This window comes from Cryptomeria japonica, chromosome 4 (assembly GCF_030272615.1).
Source record: "Cryptomeria japonica chromosome 4, Sugi_1.0, whole genome shotgun sequence".
Classification (NCBI taxonomy): Eukaryota; Viridiplantae; Streptophyta; class Pinopsida; order Cupressales; family Cupressaceae; genus Cryptomeria; species Cryptomeria japonica.
Window position 1 is genome coordinate 697,565,695 of NC_081408.1, and position 24,576 is coordinate 697,590,270.

General features: G+C 35.3%; 1 protein-coding gene across 2 annotated transcripts; it reads right to left on the bottom strand.

Moving 5' to 3' along the window:
* Positions 1-1,754: 1,754 nt before the first annotated feature.
* LOC131053903 (uncharacterized) lies at positions 1,755-16,058 on the bottom strand. Of its 2 annotated transcripts, none has more exons than XM_057988530.2 (13): positions 15,794-16,058; positions 13,271-15,640; positions 13,118-13,183; positions 12,910-13,028; positions 12,553-12,828; positions 11,165-11,248; positions 4,411-5,160; positions 3,949-4,312; positions 3,772-3,840; positions 3,614-3,670; positions 3,430-3,510; positions 2,877-3,220; positions 1,755-2,756 (listed from the first exon to the last, which is right to left on the bottom strand). In XM_057988530.2, the coding sequence occupies exons 1-13, from the start codon at positions 16,041-16,043 to the stop codon at positions 1,965-1,967; spliced, it is 5,622 nt and encodes a 1,873-aa protein (XP_057844513.1). In that variant the 5' UTR covers positions 16,044-16,058; the 3' UTR covers positions 1,755-1,964. The 2 variants fall into 2 exon arrangements, with proteins under 2 accessions (XP_057844513.1, XP_057844514.1); XM_057988531.1 differs by having other exon boundaries at positions 13,271-15,633; positions 15,794-15,925.
* Positions 16,059-24,576: the final 8,518 nt, after the last annotated feature.

Consider the following 24,576-nt stretch of genomic DNA (forward strand, 5'->3'; position numbering starts at 1 on the left):
AAACTAATTCAAAAAAATTCTGAAAAATATCTATGCCCCTAGTATTGATGTCTTCTTTCTAACAAAAATAAATAAATTAAATTTCGATTTATATAGAACAAGTTATGTGATCAAACGTAAACCTATGTTTGAATTATGACTAGTCGGACTTCAAAACTTTATAAAATGAAAAATATTGAACATATCACTATAAAACTAAATGCAAGCCCTGGATATTGATATTACAAACCAAAATTTGAAAGAATTGAGTTTTTATCATTTATAGAAAAAAAGTTATGCGTTTCGAGAGGCACATCACTCTTAAAAAATGTAGTTTGTTGTAAAAAACTACTTTTTGAGGGAGATGGAAAAATTTTTAAAAAATCCTTCAAAAAAATTTGAAAAAAAAGTATATAAAATCTACAAACAAAATGCTAGAAATCACTAATTTACATCATCTTCAAATTTTTAATAGTTTAAAAGTTATAGTTCTCGAAAGTTGAAGATTATTTTAAAAATATATATCTCAGTGTCAAAAGTGACAAAAAAGTAGAAACCATTATTGTCCTCTTCCTCTAGAAGAGATAGCAATCCCTTGACATGATACCATATATCCACTTCACAAAAATACTATGATCCCCCTTCCTTTACGTGATTTATTTTTACACTGGGTGACTATTGAACTTTGACTAATGCAACTGATGCATAAAATTAATAATTAAATCTCATAAAACACCTCAGAATTGTTGGACTAGGCCAAATTGATGCTAACGAATACTGCAGACCAACCAATTTCCAAATGTTTTCTTTATCAGGTCTATTCAACCTCGTCGTGCATGTTACAGTCCTTTGTATCTCTATTGTTTTATCACCGCACTTGAGAAATTGCTTCCAAAATAGTCACAGAGGACAACAATTACTTCTTGTTGAAGATGGTGACCGGTAACAAGGGCGTCCAAGTCTATCACCCTTTAAATCCCTATAAATATTTTACATCGTGGTAATCTCCTCACTTTCTTCAACTCACTCGGTATGGGGAAATAGACAATATCATGAATATTTCATAAATTTCAGTGAAACCGGTGAATGGACTTCCCACAAATGGTGTCTAACCTCACGCAGGCATCCGGAATTTTTGAACAGAAACAAGTTTTCCCCTCTCAAAACCTCACACCACCCACTAATGTCATATGCTATTGCCTGCAAATGTATTTCTCTAAGGAGCAGTAGTCGCCAGTTCTTATATCTAGCAATAAACCAACGCCAACCTCAAGCTATTGCGACCCCCTTAATATTATGGATACCTGTTACTCCATTGTTCTAGTTAGTATACTCTGGAAAGAGGTGCAGCTAGGATAGACTATAAAGATTTAAATGCCAGCTAATTACTACTTCCTCATTCTCAATGAAATCGAGCAATATTCGCCATGAAAATGTATTCAATAGACTTATCTTCAGCACGATCCGGAAATGAAGATTTCTTTTCAAACTCCAATTGTTTAGCACATCTCTGAATCCTATATGAATCTACCTTTGCTTTCTTTGTGCGCTCTGACAGTAAATGGCCGTAATCTTATTACTAATTATCATTAGTTCTGATACAATATAGAAAATTGGAGAGTATAAAATAATATTTTTTCATCTATCAAATAGAAGGATCATAGATATGTCTCTTAAATAAGTGCATGTATGAAAAGATATTGATGTCTATTGATAAAATATAGTTTATATTTTTAACCAGAAGAACTCAGAATGAACTCAAGAACTTAAAATGGTTAATAAAAATCTCTAATGCGCTCATTTATGCTATTCATAAAAAATAAACAGCAATTTATATTTATAGATTCCTCCTATAAATCTGCAAACGAGTTTGACACCTAACTGAAATTATTAAGAACAAACTGACTCAAGATCACGTAAACAATTCCTATTGACACCTATTTACACATATCCATTTCGGTCATTGACTTATTCTAACAGCTTTATTAGTCTTGTTCGGGCAATGGCCATGGAAGATGTCCAGGGTCGCAGTAGAACCTAAATTTTTGGAAGGCTTGAATGCCATCCATTGAAACATTGTAGCGGCTCAATGTTTCTTTCAGCTTCTTCCATTCTTTTCGCTCCTCCTCTTCATCCTTCGCCTTACTTTTGCCATTGTTTCTACCTTTCTGTGAAGGGCTCTGATTCTCCATAACAGCTGTGCCTTGTTGCAAAGCTCCTTTGTTTTCTTCTTCACATGAAGTTGAAGAGTCTCTCATCTGTGTTTCTCGTTCTTTTTCCTCTTTGAAAACTTTCTTGATAATAACTTTCAGCATATCCTCCACCTCCTTCTCCTCTTGTAAAACTTTTCTTATCGCTAATTTCAGCCCGCCTTCAAGATCGTCTTCCTCCATGTGTTCTCGCTTTCCTTTCTTACACCTCTTTAGCCCTTTTATTTTTAGGGAATAGCCTCGTTTCTTCTCTCTTTCTTCTTTCAAAACCTTTCTTACCACTTCCTTGAGATAATCCTCTCCCTTTGTATCGTCCTCGCGGGAAATTGTTTTCATGTTCTTCTCAGGTAAGTTGCAAATTGTCTTCTCCACTTCCTCATTGACGCTGTCAATGGTGTCTTCGATCTTCTTTGTGGCATTGTCGCTCTTCTTGTCAGCCGGCCACCTTTCATCGATATAATGCTCAACAATCTCTCTCAACGAAGGCCCACTGTTCTCTTTAACTTCCCCTTTCTGAATATCATGTACCATAACCCACTTTCTTAAAACCCCAAGATCGTGCCAGTTCTGCATTAGTACATACAAAAAATATATTAGGTTTTGATTAACAGAATTATAATTTCGTGCCTAAGGAAATATATAACTACCACCCAGGTAGGATTTTAAAATATTATGACCCTGCCTTACTTGTACAAGAGTTGTTATGAGGTGCTTCCATTGCCAGCAGACGAAAACCCATGCAATCAGTTGAACCTGCCATCCTGCCAGTGGGATAACTTGGGGACTTTTAGACAAAATATTCCATGCTAGCCGATGGTATGTCAACAAACATTTCCACTCTCGGGGAAGTCGTCTGCTGCGTGTGGACCGAGTATGAAGAAAGCAAAACGCATTCTTTTCTCCTTCGCTATACTTGGGGATAAGCATTTCAGTTGTTATTGGAGATGGAGAAAGACGATCCTTGACTAGACTTCCCTCACTGTCCTTGTCTTGTGGCAGTTGCTCAACAGCTGCCATCTGCTTATTCTCACCTGAATGCAACAAACGTCAAGGTGTAATTGTATCTTTTATCTCAAATAAAAATTAATATAGTCTTATTAATAAAAACTAATAATGCTTTGAGATTGGTATGTTTCTAGCTACAATGCTATCTATTTTGCCTTCTTGATAAGAAAACATGATTCAGAAACTCATGGGAAACAGAATTTTTATAATATAACCAGCTTATTAAATTTGAAACCTGCGAGGCTTTTGACTGACAGTTCATTGTCGATTGTCTCAGCTATCTCAATCATTGTTTCTTCCAATCCCGAGCCTTTTGCTAACAATCATTTTCAATTAAAACGGATTTTCAATAATGTGATCGTACATTGCACAAATCATCGCCTGAAATGCTCTGTATTTGAATAAAATTATCTGTTTACCTGATTTCTCAATTGTTTCTTGCCGTTCCGTTTTTACAATTCCTTGTTGGGCCATGTCTGTTGGGGAAAGCAACGTTCTCAAGTGTAAGAGCCAGATTATATTTATCACTACAGTTAGCCATAGACGCTTTAAAAGATTGCATCTGGAATATTTTTACCTGAAAAGCTGTAGCCTCTTTCTTGTTTAGCTTCAGATTCTGCCAAAGGTTTCATTGTTTCTCCTCTACCTACAACAACAACATAAGAGAGTAAGAAAAATACTATCATCTGTTAATGTGGTGCTGTAACTTTATGCAAATATAAAATGTTACTTGTATAGAATCAAAGGTATTCACCTAGCTTAGTTTTCTTTGGAATTGAAGTTCCAATTTGAAACTTTGGATTTACTTTTCTACGCCCAAAAGTATTATGTACTTCTGTTTGTGCTTTTGGGTTGGTAGACCCTTCTCTATTATCCCACATACCTAGCTGGCCTTGCAAAAAATTCTTGGACTCTGAGTTACTAGGGTCGGGTAGGTCTAGTGGCAGCTGAATTATCTTCCTTAGATATTTGTCTGCTAAGTCCTGATTGAACTTATTAGATTTGCTATTCTTGTCCCCAAACTTTTTTATTATTGCCCTCTCGATCATGCTCTTGTCCATGCCCAAGATTACATTAATCTCGCAAGCAGCCAAAACCATGTTCACTGCTGATAATATCTGACATTTAAAAGTATGTAAGAAACTTAGAGAATGAAAGCTTAATAATTGAAACCTATAATAATTGCAAATAGACGTGTTATTGCAGAAAGTTATACCTGCAGAATTACATTTTCTTGGCAACGATCGAGATCATCAACGAAGACTACTATTCTAAGATTATCCTTGAATGCAGGGGGCATCTTAGGAATCAGTGTTGCTGGAACATAATTCTCATCCCAACTCAATGTAATGCAGCACCATATTAAAGCGAACAGCTTCCAGAACCAGGAGGCTCTATAACCGAGTTGTTCTTTCAAAAAATTGATATCAAAAATAACCTTCTGATGATAGCCAAGCTTTTGGCTATGGTCTGGCAGACATATATAATCCACAACTTGAGAACTAATAGGTTTCACAACAGACATGACTGACTTTACCATAGCCCAAACAGCTACAATCACCGATGCTGGTAGACTTCCATATTTAAGATCTTTTATATCTTTATTTTGGACTCTATCAAGCAGCAACCATACAATGGCAGTGAACCAGATGGCCACTAATACTGCAAGAAAGCATGGGATGATCACTCCTAAGCAGATATTGTTTCTACGGGTTTTCCAATTATATCTCCAACTAGTTCTCAGCTTGTGCGCCACCGTCATTGTCGCTTCCAATTGTTTTGTGATTTCTACTGCTAGCCCCGCCCATGCCTCGGATTCATTCCTGTATTGCCAAGCATTATAACGTACCGTCAAAATAGACGGTGTATTGCCCTGCACGGAGTCCTCCTCCCATGGTATTGCACCCGCGAATCCATGACTTTTACTTTTAGATCCACTTTCTTCCTCTTCTTCCTTATTTTCAAACTGAATCTCACAAAGACCCAGAACAGTTACCAGTTGTCAGTTCAAAATTTCTTGAATTAATTATCTATTTGTGAAATTTATCTGGTTCTAAAACCACATTCAAATTAAAACCCAATAGTTGTGCGAGTTAATTTTGCAAACATAATGGAATATTCCTGACTTTTTATTTTTAAGAAATGTGAATTAATCTTTTATCTATCTACAATAAAGGTTTTTATGTTTAAAGCATATGTTATTATTCAGTATTAGATAGTTGCTTATCTTTTGTTTTCTTATAGATTCTTTTGAGTTGTTTATTATTTTTATTATTGTATTCTGTTTTTTCCAATTAAAAATTTTAAAGATAAGAAGGTTTCTAAATGTGATTCATCATACAAGTCACATTAGCTTATTAGTAAGAGATGTTCAAAATTGACATTTACAAAATTTGACCAAAATCTAATTATAGTATCTTTAATAGTTGAAACTTTTATATCATTTGTTGTTTAAACAATATAATATTCTTATTTAAAATATAAGTTATATGCAATCTAAATGATTTCAATACTTTTTGGTAATCATAAATCTTTGTTATCTCTACTTTTTATATTGGTTTCATCAGAAAAAAAAATTGTTGTTATGAAAACAAGATATTGTTATTTAATATACAACTTACATTCAATTTTAAATGATCATAATTTTTTTCGAAACCCTTCAAAATTCCTGATAAAATACAAAATATTTACAAAATATTTATTGAAGCCACTGTGAAAGTATGAAGAATTCCAATACATACACATTACTACTCCAATATGTTAGATATATAAACTGTATTTTAGACATGTATACTCTAAAAGACACATCTCTCCATACATATACTTAAAAAATTATTTTATACTCTCCAAATTTCAACATGATATCAGAACATATAAACATCTCTGTGCCTGTGTAATGATGAGACATGAAGAGTGTGAAGCAAGGGAAAATTTCTTTGCAGAGTTGAGTGCCTCCAGCCACTGGTTAATAGAGCGAATTCCCTACATACCTGAGTGAAAGTCATAACTAACTATTATCTATTGTCCTCAATGTCGCTAGGAGGTAAATTGGCTCTGGGTGCTAATTGTGGCATTGTCGCCATTGCAAGGAGATAATACAAATCGTCTCTTATATTTTCGGTGGTAGTGTAAGGTGCAAATTCATCAGTGCCTTCAGTTTGTTGATTGTATTGGCAAATAAGAGATTGAAGACAGCGAGAAATCATCGAAGCAAACTGCCAGTATGTGAAATAAATTATAGACTAAAGAAGATCGTGGAGATCACAATCCACAAGAAGGTGCAGAGCTGCGCCAAGAAAGACTGCTGCCAGCGAAGGATCTATAAGCCTTTTGAAAATAGCAGAAGTTAATCACTGGTGAAAATAGTAGACGCAGTCACAAAATTTGAAGAGAAAGTCGCACGAATAGAGGGAGTTGCTGGAGCTACTGTTGCTCAAGCGGTCTTCAATTGAAGATTGCTGAAATTGCTAAGGAAGAAATCGCCAGTCCAAAGAACGATGCTAGTCTAAAAGGAAATCACTACTTTTTTTGTTGCAGTCAAAGCCGTACCATGAGACAGATCGTCTAGATACAGCAAGAGTGATCTCAACCAAATAAGGAAAAAGGAATCACAAGGTTGAAATCATGAGATTTTTTGTTGGAGATCTACCCCAAGGTAGAGAGTGAAATATGTCGATTGAGAAAGAAGTTACTACTGAAAGAAGGAAAATTTTTTGAAGGGATGTACTAAAGAATAAGAAGCCGCTAGTCAGCCCAAGGAAATCTCACATCACAGCTGAGTAGGAAAGGTGAGTTATAGAGATCTGCACATCGCCATTGAAGAGAAGACTGCACAGAAAGGAGAATAGGAAAAGACCCTAGTATCTCAGCTAAAACAAAATTGTCGCCACGCCAAGAGGAAAGAAGGTCACCAAGGCGTCGATTTGAAGAAGGGTTTTATTGTTGATTAGAGATTTTAAGAGAGTGCCAAATTCAAACAAGATCTAAGGCATCTGAGGTTTGTAGTTATGAATTAATGTAAGAAAAGGATAAGTTACTGCTGATTATCAGTGAAAGCCAGCGGTTGTCATGAAAGTGAGATCGTTGTCCAAGTTCAAAGTATGGTTGTCAAAGAGGAAAACCTGTCAAATTTTAGAAAGTTGCTACAATAGTCAAATTTGCTGTGTCTATTCAAACAAGGACAGAGGAGATCACTGGTTTGAAGTCACCTATCAAAGTGAGTAAAATCTTAAGTCACAGCTTGCATACAACAAATATTGAATATAGCAGAAAATTGCTTGAAGGAAGAGAAGATTCTCTGTTAAGAAGAGAGTGTAAAAAATCTAAGTGTTCTTAGAACCATAGTTGCCAAAATCAAAAGATCAATTTATTTTTATGTTATAGTTTGCAACTAAGTTACCAGAAACGAGAAACGAGAAATGCAATCGCAATGACAATGTGACGAGAAACGGAATATTTAAAAATTGCATATAAGAAACATATATATATATATATATACACACACACATATACAAGCTATTATTATAAAAAAATATTTTACATAAATGAAAAAGCATGAAATTTTATATATATTTTCATTAAAAAACTAATGTTAGTTAAAGTTATATATTTAATGTAACTAACATGACTTAGAAAACTATAATCTGCATCTACTAGTTAATCCAAAGTTAAGCCATGAAACATGCAATTTCACATGCCAAAGAAAAATCAGTCTATCAATGTTAAATCAATAAAAATTTAAAAAACAATTACTTTACTGTCAAATCTGTTAAAAACAATTACTTTACTGACAAATCGAAAACAATGGAAAACACCTTACAAACGAATTTCCCTATAGAAACGGTCGTTAGAAACTAGAAACACGTTGAAACGTGAAACGACGGGAGACCGTCGCGTTTCTGGCAACTAAGGTTTGCAATGGTAACAATACAACTATGGCGATTGGAAAATCAATCATAGCAGTGACAAAGGAAATTGTGGAAGAGTGAAGGTATGTAAATTTGTCGAAATAAGGTAAATTGTTATAGTGAACTCAAGAGAAAAAACAAGGTAAGGTTGAAATAAGGTTTTCAAATAGAAAAAAAAGTGGTAAAAGAGTAAAGAAAGAAATGAAAATTTAATGTTTGTAAATAATATTTTGGAAGAAGAGCTAGAGAAAATTAGAAAGGAAAATAAAGAATTAAAAGAAGAAAATTGATCACAAAAAGAAGAAGTATCAAAATTAAGAGAAGAAATTATCTTTTTTCAATCAATTGCTTGAAGCATATGTAAAAGAAAATCATAGTCATGACGAATCAGCACCATATCATCTTTCGACCAGACATCTGTATTCGCAGCCCCGCCGAAGGTCTTCCTGGTCAGCTCGGGACACATGGCATCATCTCGTGATGCCACAGTTTGTAACCTCCTTGCAACTTCCATAGCGGGAATACGAGGGCTAGCAGATATGTTCACACTTTATTTCTTTTCACAATGCCCATTAACCCTTTCAGAATTAAAAGGCAAGCACCTTTTATCTCAGAACATAACATCGTCGTTCATCTTGAACACGTGCCAATCAATAGGATTGTTAGTAAACCGATTTTTACCGCTTGAAGACCAGAAACACAAAGCTTTGGCAAGTTACATCGCCAACTTGTTATTTTCTGTTGAAAACACGTAGCATCATCTCGTGATGCCACAGTCTTTATCTTCATTGCACTTTCGATCACGAGGAAGCGCGAACAGTCAGATCTATTCTACTTTTATCAACCGGTTGAACATTTAGAATTTAGACTTAGGAAAAATGCAGACGCGAGCACAAATATTAAGAGGAGACCGACAATAGGGAAAACTTCATGCGACTTAGGAAAATCATTTCAAAAACCGATCCACCACCACTTAGCGCCTAGGAAATAAAAATAGCCCTGCCCATGGTAAACAACCCTTGGCCTTAGTGGGAAAAAGATAACGATGAGATATATCATTGCTAGGGTTTTCTTCACAAGACATAAGAAATTTTGATAAACCCAAAACCTTAGATCTTGAACCTTGATAGAGGATGCAAATAAAACCAGAAAGATCAATATTTGAGCTCAAAATTCAAAATTCTCATGCAATCAATTTTCAGGGCTATCAGAAGATAAACATGTGTTTAAATCTATTAATTTTGTAACTTGTGATGTTAATGACAAAGGTTAGGTTGATAAGAATGTTGGTTTGTAAATCATGAAAAAATGGGTTATGATGGAAAAGGTTTGGGAAAGCATGGGCAAAGAATAAGAGAGTCCATTAAGCTAGTTATGAGGTCAAAGAATGAAGGCCTTGGATATGGTAAGAAAAATACAATTAATATTGTCAATATTATAGGTTCATACAAATTATCTAAGAGAATGCAATGTTTGCATTATCAAAGAGAAGGACATAAAGTAGAGAAACGTTTGAATCTTCACTTTTGTTCAATTTGTGGTTTGAAGAATCACTTCAAAAAATCATGTTGGAACATAAAGAGGAATGGACAATTTATAAAAGATTCTATGCATATTGATTATAGATGGATTCATGGATCCAGTTGGAAAAAGATTACAATAATTTTTAAAATGTTGTACAAGAATAACTATTCTCATGTTAGACAAATTAAAAAACATACAAGAATAAGTAATATTAATTATAAAGATTATTGTTGAACCTAGGAAACTATAGTGTTGGTCTCAATAATAGTGTTGATCACAGGGATCATTATTGAAATTCTATAACATTGGTGTAAAGATCATTGAGGTTGTAGTATTGATTGTGGAGATTGTTACTAAAGTTGTGAAATATTTGATTGCAAAGATCGCTATTGAAATTGATTGCAGAGATCGTTAAATTTTTTAATCTCAATAATCCAATTAAATACTTCACCTTCTTTGTTGGTATTTGTTAAGATTTTGACTACAAAGGTTTTTTAAAACACTTCGCTTTCTTTATTAATATCTATGAAGGTTTTGATTTCAAAAATCTTATGAAATATTTCACCTGATTTTGTCGATACCTATGAAGGATTTGATCACAAAGATCTTTGGAAACACTTCACTTATTTAGTGATATTTATGAAGGTTTTGATCGCAAATATCTTAAGAAATGCTCCACTTTCTTGATTGATATCCTTGAAGTTTTTTATCACAAAGATCTTTAAAAATGCATCACCTTATGGATATAACCATGAAGGACATCTTATTATGAATAATAATGGACAAAAGCAATAAAGAGAGTTCAAAGAAAAGGATAAAAATATATACATTTTGAAGGAAATGATGTTAAGTATTCTTCATTTTCACATGTATTGCTAATAAACCTATCCATTATAAATAGTTCTCATCATGTAGTTATGTTGTATGAGAAAATTAACTTTATGAGGGGATGTTAAAAATATAAACTATATTTTATCAATAAGCATGCCTATTGAAAGAGACATCTCTCCATTCATGCACTTACTTAATGATCTATTGATGAATCTATTTGAAATACATAAAAAAATATTTAATACTCTCCAATTTTCTACATAATAGTTGTACAAATAAGAATGATATTTTTTCGCTATTACAAAATACTCATTTGAATGAGTTTTTTTTAATAAATGACATATTTATAGTGGATACTTATGATATTTTTTATGAAACAAAAAATAATATATATTTTATTTCATAATGAATATATATTAATATTTTTTATATATCATTTATAAGTTCTCATGTGTTTAAGTGTGACTTTAAAACTATAAGCACTATCCTAACAATTGAAACAAGAACAACTATTGATCCTACTAACCCAAAATGGAATATCAAGAAAAAACAACAATTATTAATAGCCTTAAAAATAGTGCATCAAAATTCTACCTACAATAAAAATTTTAATGCAAAATAATATAAAATTGCAGTAAACTATGAAATAATTAAAAGAATTCAAAAAAATCAGCTATTAATTCATTTCCATAATGAAATTCTACATACCATATCGTGTCGGTCCATAACAGCCAGAGATTTAAAAATTTCATGATATTTAGGTTGATAATTTCCTATGAACTCATCCAACACCTGCATCAATCCATACAATACAGTCAATCTTAATTTAGAAATGCTATTTATGATAGTTGGTTATTTAACTACTTATTTATTGAGTTTTAAGAAAATTCAAACACTAATTATGTTTTTTTTTAAATATTAAAGATTAATATAGAGAGAGAGAGAGAGTTAAATCTAAAAATTAAAAATATCAAAATATAATATTTTAATATTTTTTTAATTTAATTAAAAGCATGTCTTAAAATTTAGATAAATCATTTTTTAATTTTTCTACATTCACTCTTAAAAAATGATGTAGACTACATTATATTATTCAAAAATATTACTTTTAAGAAATTTACTTATTTATAAAATATTTAATAAAAAAATAATTTAATCTAAAACAAATTAATTGAAATTTTAAAAAAAATTAAGTAAAATAAATATTAAAAACTACATATTTAATCAAATGTAAATTTAAATTAAATAAAGAAATAACATTTATTAAAAATAGATTAAAAAAAAGTCCATATAAGAATTAAAACATATTTTAACACATTTCTATATATTTTTATATATATCTTAAATATATCTATTTAAAACATTTAAGAAATATCACTCTTAAATTATTATATTATACTTTTCTTATTAAAAGAATTTATTTTATTTTATGTTTATATATTATTTATAAATAAAATGATTTAAGTGAAGATACAAAGTTGTGAATCATATTTTTTAACCTTCAAAACATATCTTAACAATAAAAACATTAATTATAATTATTATATAAAATATATTGTTTAATATAGGGGAAGTGTACCCTATTGTTATAGCTAATTTCATGCACTTTTTCTTTTTTTCTTTTTTCATTTGCAACTTAACTACTCATAGCTATTGTTCTACTTATAGCTATTTGTTTAGACTTTTGGATAGTAATGATGCACATTGTGGGATGTGTTATGTATGTAAGGGTCAAAAGTGTCGCCTAATACATACTTAAAGATGCCCCAATAACCATGCACTTAAAATTACCAATACTTATGAACAAATGACATGATAATTGTACATAAATGTCTTAATAAACGTCCACAAACGAATCAATTATAGAAAAATAAAAAATAAAAAATAAAAAATAAAAACTAAGAACTATTGATACATATACATGTGAAATTTATAAATTAGATTTTAGTTATCATAGTTTTTATTTCTTTGAAGTTAATGATTGTGGGTTGGGTACACCTGGTGCTCTTCCCTAACGATAGGATTAAAAATACATATATTGAATGAAAAATATTCTCCTTCTAGAAATGATTTGGACTATATGTCTCGAATCGTACCTTTGTTGAGGTGTCCTTTGCCTTACTGAATACCCGTTTAATAAACATTCTAAACTTGTGCATAAGAGTTAGCTTTGGCTGGCCGTCTTTTGCATCCAGTCGTGTCTCTTTACCTTTCGTTGTCAATAACCTCCCCAATGCATTTGCTACTCTCCTACGCCTGGCTTCTCCTTTTGCAGATAAATTTGATTTGCTTGCTCCAGGATAATCATCTTCTTTTGGAATTGAATTTGAGAACGCTAACTGAGCCGCTGTCTTTATAAGAATACACTCTGTCTGGAAGCACAACGATTGGGATTAATATTAGATCAAATAATGTGAAATGAGAGTGCTAAAGTATTTAGCATGTACGATTACCTGCACCATCACGCTTGACTTTCCCATCCCCCATTCTCCTGAGATTCCCACAGTAATGGGGGATTTCACAAAAGGATTCAAAAATAATGCAGCCAGACCATTCGCAAACGCACTTCGTCCTGCTCAATTTTATAAATGAAATATGTTCATAAAATTTGGACCGTGATTTTTTGTTTGCCTACTAGTAAACTAGAAAAATCCCACTTACCAAGATTATCTAACAGGGCCGGTTTGTCTGTTCCTTGTTCAATAATATGGTCAATTTGCTTGAGAACTGTGGAAAGAAAAAGAATTTAACAAGAGCTGCACACGTCATTTAATGGGTGGAAGAAACAAAAGAAGAAGTTGTAAGCAAGCATACCATCTTCGACATTTTTTCGTTCTTCTTTTGAAAGAGAGGCGATCCAATTCTTACTGCGAATGAGAGCCATGTTTGCGCCCCTGGTGAGGAGCTCCCTCGTCATATCCACATTGCCCACTGTAGCTGCAACCCTAAGCAAATTCTCCTGCTCTGGTGTTCTTAGTATTTCTCTTTTTCTCTTCTCAAGATATCTCTTGATCTTTGAATCGGAGCTTAAACTTTTTTCTGCAGAACCTATTCCAACAGCAGAAGCAAACAGAAGCAGGCTTCTGTGTTTCTCAGATTCACATTTGCCTAAAAGCAATTTAGCTATTGCCAAAGCATCATCATCATTTTCTGCTTGAGCGGCGTAATGCAGAGCTGTTTTGCCATCGCAATCACGTTCTTCTAACGGACGCGCCCCCTCATTAAGCAGCTTGCTAACAATTTTCTTGTGCCCCCCACTTGCCGCTTTATGCAGTGCTGTTTGATCCAGCACATCTTTTGCCCCTACATATTTATTGCGCTCTTGTCCTGAAATCACTCTCTTTGAAAGAAGCTTTTCCACCATTTTTGTGTTGCCTTTCTCAGCAGCCACGTGCAAAGGCGTTGTTTGGCTGTCATCTTTGAGAAAAACTGGATTTGTACCTTGTGCTGTGAAAATGAACTCGTCTAAAACCTCGCTGTTGTCATGAGCTCCAGCGACTGCATAATAAATAGCACTCTGACCATCACGATCCTTCATATCTATGCTCGGGATTTGTTGTAAAAGCTCGCGACAAAGCAATTTGTGTCCAACGAAAGCTGCGACATGAAGCACGTTTCTGCCATATTTATCACACGCTGTTGCCCTCTCAACGTTTATGCCACTATACAGTAGTCCTAAAATAAGTTTACATGCCACCTCGTCACTTGCGCCCTCGGCAGCGTAGTGGAATGTTGTCTTCCCTTCATCGTCTGGGTCGAGAGGATCGGCTCCTTCATTCAGAAGCTGTTGAACAAGTTTTAAATAGCTCATTCGCGAAGACTCACGCAGATACGATGAAAGATGCAGTTTCTTAAAATAAGGTTGTGGTTGAATGGACAGAGACAGCAGCCACACGACCATTCTCACATTGGTGTCTTGATACTCAATAGCAAAATGCAAAGGCGTCTTTCCATTCTTGTCCTCCACATCCACCAAGTGCGCGCTCCTTTCAACATTGTCTTCTGCTTTCGCTGAAATCAGAAAACGAACAACCTCTTCATTTGGCTGCTTGCGAACAAGCGCATGGTGTAGTGGAGTCTGACCATTCTCGTCCAACGAAGTCACACTTGCCTTGTGTTGGAGGAGGAGTCGACACATGCTTGCGTGACCAGAAAAAGCGGCTCTGTGTAGAGGAGTCCTCATTTTATGGTCAACTGAATTTGCAAGGCTGCTTTCTTTTGTAAGCAGCTTTCTTGCAATATCAAGTCCCTTGATTTCATCATCTAGTTTTGCTGCATGGTGCAATGCTGTTTTTCCTCTTTCATCATCTGTTTCGGAGGGCTGTAGCCCACTGTCTAGGAGCCTTTCTACCAAATACACATCGCCTTTCTTTGCCGCCTGAACAAGAAAGGTGTTAACAACATCATACTTACCATTATAGCTGAATGTTCCGAACCCTCGGTCACGTAAAATCTCATTAAACAGATCGCAAACTCCGCTGGCCTCTGTTGCCGCTGCTTTTACGAACTTCCATAAACTATCCGCGCCATAAAAGGTTCCGTATAAGAGCTCGTAAGCGTAGGCAATTAGGAATGCGGCAAACGCGTGATCGTCCATGGGCGTTCTCTCTGCTAGTGGATCAGGATGCATCACCGAATCATTATGGATTTTGCAGCACTCTGATACGATCACAACAGCCATGGTGTCTGCCGCAACATACCAGACTGTATCAGCAACGCCCTCCCAAGTCGTCTCCTCGCTTGTTTCGAAACCAAGCTCTCGAAACCTCTCCAAATCCTCCGTCAAACCCATTTCTTCCCAACATTGATCACCAATATCCAGGAGCTCTGTCGAGAATAACGCCTTTGATAAAATATAGCTTTCACTTTTATCACGCACGGACTCTTGAATTCCGTTCGTCAAGTCTCTCATAGAAGCGCACGAAAATTCCAGTTTTGGCACTCTGCTCTTTGAACGTACACCTTGCAACTCCCTGGCCACTGCGCTTACTACTTTGCTTGCTGCTTCTGCTTCGTCGCCTTCATTTATTGCAATCCCCCAAGTGCGACCTCCTCCTTTCTGGCCCTCAATCAACCAGTTGATGACCTCGAAATTCCAATCTTCACAGCACAAAAACAAAGCAGCACTCCTTCCCTCTTTGCTCAATTTGGGAACCTTAGAATACAGGGCCGCATTCCTGTTATCTTTATGAATAATGTACAAGCGTTAGCCTTATGATCATTTGTAACATTAAAATAAATTGAAGCTTTGAAAATTTCATTAAACCTATTTTGTCACCCGAATTCAGCTACGTAATTTTATCCCAGATAATCAAGCACAAGAGATGTTACACGGACCTGTGCTGACTATATCGGGGGTCGAAGACTCAACGACTAACATGTATCCAAGACAGCTTCTGAAACCCACTTGGAGATGGAAGTCATAACCAGCGCCTCCGATCCAGCCATCTAGAAGACGGGCTCTTTCCCATTTCCCTAACAGATTACTACGCTTTATCCATTCCAGATTATCTTTCGCTTCTTCCACGGTTGCCAAACGGTCTGTTGGGCCTGTTCGGCAACACCTTCCCAACTTTCTCAACGCCATGTTAATCTTTATCTTTTCAAAACGGATCCAACGCAAAATGTTATATAACGAGAATCGTACTAGAATTTTGATTTTGATTGAAAAGATGCCACATCAAAAAGGAATATCCAGTCTACAGAATTGAACGAAGCTGTAATATTATTTTGTTGAATGAATGAACAATGAATAATTTTAATGACATTCATCAGACTAAATAGTTTATGGGATGGAGGCAATCACATTAATTAAACTTTAAATTCTTTTTTATATGGATTTTCCACTATTAATCTTGATTAGAAGACTGCAGTTTGATTAATTTTTGTAAATGAAGGTTATGTTATCCAAAAATGGAAACCCTGAAATTGATTAGAGGAAAATCACCAGTAGCCGTCATAGCTAATTTTGCGCACCCACAGATCTTAAATGGTACATCAGATTTTGATTTTTTTTTTAATTGTTTCATATGCAACTTAACTATTTATAGCTATTGATTTGGCTTATGGGTAGTAATGATGCACGTGGTGGAATCAGTTATGCACACAAAGGTCAAAAAATACACATTTCAAAGTGTCGCCTGATCCCTAACTAATGATGTTCCAGTAACTGTCAACTCAAAATCGATAGTACTTATTGATAAATGTCCCAATAGTGATGCACAAATTAAAACACTAAAATTAAAAAAATAAAATGAAAACAGATTGATAGGATGGCGTATCTTTCATAACTTTTAAAACAATGTCATGTCCTGCGCAAGAGCTATGGAATCTAATGGGACGTAAATGACAGCTGTTGAATTGAATAAACTGCTACGACTGACAGCTGTGCATGACAAAAGCTCCATTAAAACCACTGGTTTAAAGGACAATTGCAATTGAATTTACTGGTACGAATGACAGCCCACGCCTTAATTTCTAACGCGTTCCACAAATTCAATATTTTTTTATTTTGCTTTTTATATATTTGCGGAGAATGGGCATTGGTATCAGATTCGATTGTGTAATCAAAATAGCAAATACTTATACAATTTACTTACCAGTTAAAATACAGAATATAACAAATACGGGTTGTCACTTCCGGGCACTGGAATTTTTATTTGAAAAAATGCTTCACAACTCAAAATAATCGGTGTCATGCTAACAAGTTTTTTGGGGAAGTTCATCGTATACTTTTAACGCTATAAAATATATGAACAATCCGAATGCTTCCCTGTTTTCTATGTCACTTGTACAATGACAGCTAGAAAAAGTAAAGATTGTGATGTCCACTCCTAGAAAAAGTTATTTTGTACAGACGACAGGTCTGTTTCTCTAATGAATATTGTCAGATTTCCACTCGACAATGCCTTTCCACTAAATTATTTTGTACAGATGACAAGTCTGTTTCTCTAATAAAGATTGTCAGTTGCTTGAACAGAGAATCTCTTTTTCATTTTTGTGAAGGAAGGTATCAATAAGGGAAGAACCATTATTCGATCATGTTTTAATAATTGATTAGGAGAGATGATTTAGGGAGGATTCACTAGTTGTGCACTCTAATTTCAGGCTTTTCAAAATCTTACGTGAAAATTTCAAATCATTTCGATTTTTTTACAGCAGCTTATTTGGCAAGTACCCTGCTTATAACTAAGGTTTCAGGGCCACATCAGCATGTTTTTTGCCAAGGTGTCCAAAATAGCCCAAAAAAAAACGTGAGACCAATAAGTGTGTAAAAGGGCCCCAACACTTGTGCCGCTGATGTGGCATCACATGATTGGTTACTTTTCACAACAAATGGTATATTTCATTCAATTATTGGTACTTATCATACAACTATTGGTGCAATGTTATACAAAGGTTGGACGTTAAATCAACAAGTATTGGGGTATTAAATCAACAAGTTCTATCACAAGAATTGGAACGCGCTCAACTACTGGGTCATTTCCCCTAGTAGTTGTGCATTCTAATTTTGCCCCTCTCAAAGTCTTACATAGAAATTTCAAATCACTCCTAATTTTTTACAGAAGTTTACTTGGCAAGTCTCCTGCTTATGACTAAGGTTTTAGGGCCACATCATCAAGTATGGTACCACATCATCAAGTATGGTACCACATCAGGATGCTTTTTGCTAAGGTGTCCAAAACAACCCAAAAAAAAGCGAGGCCAATAGGCGTACAAAAGAGGCTCCTATACTTGTGCACCTAATGTGGCATCACATGATTGGTTGTTTTTTACAACTAATGGTACATTTCATAGCAATAACAAATTTAAAGTCACAACTATCGGTGCAATGTATTGTAATTATTAATATATAAACACACAAAAATTGATATTTTATGTTTCAAACAATAATTTTTTATTTGTATTATTATTATTGGAGCAAAAAGTATCAACAACCCTCACAACGACTCATACATGCTCAGCAATTGGTGCTCTTTCCATATTCTTTACACATTCAATTTTTCAATTACTAACGAAATAAAAACTTGTAATCGCACCTTTGTGTGCAATGGGTACGTCGAGGATGTATGGAAGGTCAACTAGAAAATATTCCAAATGGTATTTATTTGCATACATTTAAATAGTACATGAGGTCAATTTGTAGGCCATTTAGCAAATAATGTTGTTTGTGCAACATAGGTCTCAATGGAGAAGTGATAGCTCTATGCATCCACTTATTTGGATCCAAACATAACTTAAAACAAAAAAAAACAAAAAAAACTCTAAATTAGGAAGATAATCAAGGTCCATTGTCAATATGCTCATGGCATGTTTGTGATAGGGATACAAAGAGATAGAGTGATAAATATGAATAGAAAGAGGGACATATAAAGGTGTGAAGAGAGAGAAGAGGTAAAGATATAGAGACAAAGATGGAGATGCAGGGGAGAGGGAAAGATAAAGAGAGAGGGGAGAGAGGGATGGATAGAGACGGAAGAGATAAATATGTTGATAAGGATATATAGGGATATAATGAGAGAGGGGAAGCTAGAGAAAGAGAAAGATAGAGATATGAAGTGGAGGATGGATAGAGGGATAAAGGGAGATGGAGAGATAATAAGATAGAGAGAGAGAGAGAGAGAGAGAGAGAGAGAGAGAGAGAGAGAGAGAGAGAGAGAAGAAACATGGAGAGATAAATATATAGATATAGAGGTCTAAGAAGAGAGATATGGTGAGAGAGGGGTGGATAGAGAGAGGAAGACACGTCTAGAGATAGAGCTCCAGATAGGAAGATAAAGCTAGAGATGAAGATAGATGGAGAGAGGGGAAGGAGAGAAATAGGTTGAGATAGAGAGAGGTAGGAGATACATAAAGAAAGATAGAGAGGGAATGTAGCATCATAAATTGTACACCCTTACTAGGATTGTACAATTCTACGCTTAGTTTAGGACCCGCCTTAGCGTGTTTGCATCTTGCATTGTAATTTCCCTTTAAGCAGTTAATTAATTAATTTAATTTAATCTAAAGTCATATTTCATCACTCCCCAAATCATAGAATTGGGCCCTTTACCCTAAGTGATCCCCTTTTTATTTTATTCCTCCAATAAATTATAAAACCATAAACCCTAATTATGTCTTATTTCGACCTTTAAGGCCCAATTTCCCATATCAAAACATCTCAAAGTCAGTTGTAACTTTGGGATTTGCTCAAATATCATCATATCTAACAACCTTGAAAATTTGGTGAAAAGTTGGTCGGACCGGGTGCACTTTGCACCTAGTCCTCGACATTTTCATGAAATTTCGGGAGCATAATTTTATGATATTATAATGCTTAACCCCAAGAAATTGGCAGGAAAATCAATCTCTAAGTTGGCCTAAAGTCAAAATTAAGATCTAGGGTTTCATACATAAGATCTCTCTTTCTTCATTCGAAGGCCGAAGGAAAAAACTAAGAAGCAAGCAATCAAGTTCAAGCAATTTTGAAGGAACCTTCTATTTAGTGAAAAAGAAGCCTATGTGGAGTCTTCAACAACATTCATCAAGCATTCATCATCAATTAGGAGCCTTGAAGACATTGAAGAATAATAGGAGATCAAACGACTTATATCTCTCTCTTAGGGATTGGTATGGTTTCATGTAATTTCATGTCTTTATATGAGCTTCTTTATACTCATTTTCACATTTACATTGATGATTTAGATCATTTAGCACATTTGATTTAGGGAATTTTCATTTACATTTACATGCATTTAGGGTTTACTCTCCAAAGTGTAGGGTAGCTCTAGTTTCTTATCTTTCTCACTTAGGATCTTGCACAGACACAAGGTTCTAGAACACACGTTTTCAACACATTATCGATTATTTGTGGAGGTGGAAATCACCAAAAAAGGGTTTTTACTAAGGAAAAACCCTACATAGCCACTCAAACCCTATCTTTTCAGTTGTAGGTGCAGGTACAAGTACCTGGGAAACTTTCAGATCAACAGAAGACACATGGACTGTCTTAAACCCTCAAATTTGCCTAAATCCATTAGGGACGAGGGCGTGGTGCCCTTGTCCCTCCACTTTCAAGTGATTGGTCTTAGGACCTTCAGTTTGCAGTTTCTCAGTTGCAGCCTCTTGTCAAACAAAAAAGGACCAAAGCGTGGCATCCCTTTCTAAGTCAATTTGGCTCATTTTTCAACACCGGGTACACATTCAAATTCCTCCCCCTTCTCTGCTTTCAGTATCTTAGTTTCAGATCTACAAGTGTCTGCAATTTCAGTTCATATATATTTCACTGTTCATCTCCTAGTCTAGTTGATCCATCACACCCTATTTTCACATTTTGTCTCCATATACAACAAGAGGAATAGAAACCCTAAGAGATAATCCTTGTCTCTCTCTTTCTCACAAGAAGTAGCCAAACGGATCTATATCCCTAGGCTCTTTCGTATTCCCAATGTGTTGGCAAAAGTGGGATTAGGTCGTAGTCACCCAGTCTCTCTTTTTTCCCTCCATATGGAAATTGAGAGGGAGAGGTAGAGAGGAAGAGATAAAGGGATATAGAGTATGAGAGAGAGGGGGATGTATAAAGATATATAGGTGACGAGATAGAAAAATAGAGACTTAGATATATAATAATATATAGAGAGAGGGGGGGGGTGAAGAGAGATAGAGATATATATAGACAAATAAACAAACAAATATGCAAAAAAATAGAGAAGTAGAGATAGATAAATAAAGATGAAGAGAGAGAGGGAGCCATAAAGAGAGAGAGAGAGGGGGGGTAGATAGAGAGAGGGAAGGAAGGGGGAAGGGAGAGCTAAATAAAGGAGGGAGAGAGGAAGATATATAGGTAGAGGAGCCCAAGAGAGAAAAGGGTACGAAATTGGAGAGAGATAGGTAGAGAGAGAAGAAGAGAGGGGAGAGATATAGATAGAGGGTGATATAGAGATATAGAGAGGGATAGTTCAAAAGAGATATGGAGATAGAAAAACAGAGGTAGAGAAAGATATGGATATAAATATATAGATAGATGAGTGAGAGAGTACGAGTGAACAAGAGGGAGATGCATACATGGAGAAAGATAGCTTAATAGATAAAGTGATGAATACTAAGAGGGGGGGGGTGAATTAGTATACCGAAAAACACTGCACTTAAACAGTCTAAAGATAAACCGGTAAGACAGCTTAACAGACAAACCGGTCATCACACAAGCAAACCAAAATGCAAATAAAGCATTCACCCACAAAAGCAATACAACCATAACACAAGATATTTGACGTGGAAACCCAAATGGGAAAAACCACAGTGAGATGGAACTCACAAGTCAATATCTGCAGAATAGAAACCAAACCGGTTAAGGTCTTACAATGTTCTTCACCAGAATAGATCCTGTTAGGAATCTCAATCTCTGTTAGGAGATAAGTCCGATCAAGGACTACCTTGCTAGAGGATTTTAGATTCACAGAGGTGAACCACCTTGTTAGAGGATTTTACAAAGGCTACTCTGAGCCTACCCGGTTAAGGGCTACAGACTTGTCAAAGAGGTGAGTAATCAACAAGTGTGTGATCTATCAGATAGCACAGATTGCTTGGTTAGATCCAGTATAGCTCACAGCTAATGCATTCCAGCATTACTTCAGTCTTCTCTATCTCTCACTCAGTTACAACTTGATCTTCTCTGATAAGATCGCTCTTACAATAACTCATCAACCACCTTAAACCCTAGCACAAACAAAAACTTTGAACAACAACCTAGAACCCTAGACATGATGTCCTTATGAAGGAATCTGATTTCATGTCAGTCCAATAGGATTACATTTCAATTTCCTAGGTTCAATGAATCTAGACATACTTAGTAACACGACACAAAAAGCACCGTCAGTGTGTCGGCACCATCAGACAATTGGTGGATTGGTAACTCATCACAAAATGTCGATTGGTAACTCAACACAAAGTATTACTGGTTCATACAAAATACCGGTTGTCGGTTTGACAAAAATGAAGACTGGTAAGAATGTGTTATGTCGCTTTGCTCCCTCGTACCGCTTGAGATCTACGAGTCGCTTGGGGTCGACATGTCGCTTCAGACCAGGAAACACTTTCTGCAAAATCACCAATAATCTAATGACTAGAATACAACATACCGGTTGGAACAGATACTGGTTGAGCTCTAGCTCATACATATAAAGGGGATCTCAATGCAAGTGTGTGTCCATCAATGACAATCACAACATAAACATCAAAAATGCCAACAATCTCCCCCTTTGGCATTGATGGCAACACTTAGGAAAATAAAATTTTGACATCTAAGTGTTTTACAACAAAAACATGCCATTAACAAAATTGCTCCCCCTAAGCATATACACTATCCCTTAATCAATACAATGTATAGCAATTTTGCATACAGAGCATAAACATTGAGATATCAGAGCATATAGCATAAATCAAAGCATATAGCAAAATTTTAAAGCTAGATACTTTTCCCCTATACTTCTCCAAAATAGATAGAGTACTTCTCCCCCTTTGCTAACGATGACAAAGTACCACTGAACAACCCTGTTTCCATTTGATATTAAAATAATAAAAGTTTATGACAACAAGGAATAATACTTGTCAAAAACCGATTTATAGTCCTGCAAAAATTGTTTCATTGATAGAGACCAGGACTCAAGTAGGGAGGTGGCCACTTCTTTCTCTGTTTGCATCTAGGAGACCTGTTCTTCCATGGTATCAACTGTGCTCATTTCTTGTGTAACTGTCAAGGCATCCAGTTGTAGCTCCTGCAAATCTCTAGACCATGTGCTGATCTCTTGCTCCATTTTGGTTGACTGGTTATGAAACTGGTGAACGGTTTGCACATAAGTTCCAAAGGAATCATAAGGTGGCTTAAATGTGCTCAAGTAAGACTGTAAGTCCATTTGAAGCTTTTGCTTCTGGGCTAGCACATCATCGTAGAATAGATGGGGTTGACAGATTTTGTTTAGTAGCAGATTTCCCTCATCCAAAGCATCCCTTATATCCTTTTGGTCTTTCAGCAGTTCAAACCAGAGTTCATTCAACTTCTTCACCAGAGCAATGTTAAGAGCCTTTTGATGCTCTTTCTTGACATTTGCCTCAGTTGCTTCTTCCAGGCTCTGCACCTGATCATCCACTACTGTACATAGTAGCTTAAGCTTTGCTAGTGATGATTCAGTGTTGGGAAGATTGGTACCAGGGATCAAACCAGTAAGGGTGTCTACAGCCACTTGAATTACATCCTGCTCCTTTTTCCTTCGAATGATTTCAAGGCACTCTTGAGCAACCTTGATGCTCTGCATTAGCTCTGATTCACTTGCAGACTGGAGATCAATAGTGTTACCCCTTTTTTTTTCCTCTTATAGCCCATAAAAAATAAGGGTCATCATTTTCACAGAGCTTAAGTCTTCATCAATCGAGTTTCGTACTCATCCGTTGAACCTTTTATAAAATTCAAAATTCGGGTTCAAAGGAAATGCGATCCATTAAGTTCTAAGTCTTCATTAGCATAGTCGTTGAACTTGAACTTTGAACCTTTCCGGTTCAAGGTTCAAGGTTCAATCGATCTTTTGTCTTGTGTTTTGCGGCTGTCTCTTTAGTACTAGTCTTGTGGTCATTTTGAATTTGAACCATTGAACCTTTTTTTGAAATGGTTAAAGGTTCAAGGTTCATTCCCGTGTCATTAAATGTTCCTTTTGTCTCTTTCTGCCTGTTCGCAAATGTTGATCTTTTGTCATTGAACTTTGAACCAATGAACTTCTTTTAAAATAGTTCAAGGTTCAAAGCGGTGTTTCAAATCAGCCCGATGGTGTTTAGGAAGAAAAGGCGGTGCGATGGAAACAAAATATTCCTTGTTTTCCATGTTTTTAAATTTTAATTATGGAAAACAATCATGAGAAAGTATGTCGACTGTGTGAAATTGATTTTTAATTAATGAGCATGTCAGAACTATATCAAATCATGAGGGGTTTTACACGGATAAATGAGCTAGGGCGAAGCATGTTTTGGTACTTTTCAGTGTTTTCCGTCCTTAAATATGATGCTTCTCAGGTAAGACAATTATTGTTGCCGTTGGCGAAGAGTAGAGATGCGAAAGGTAATTTAGCTCAGTTTTTCCGAGGGTTACACAGTTT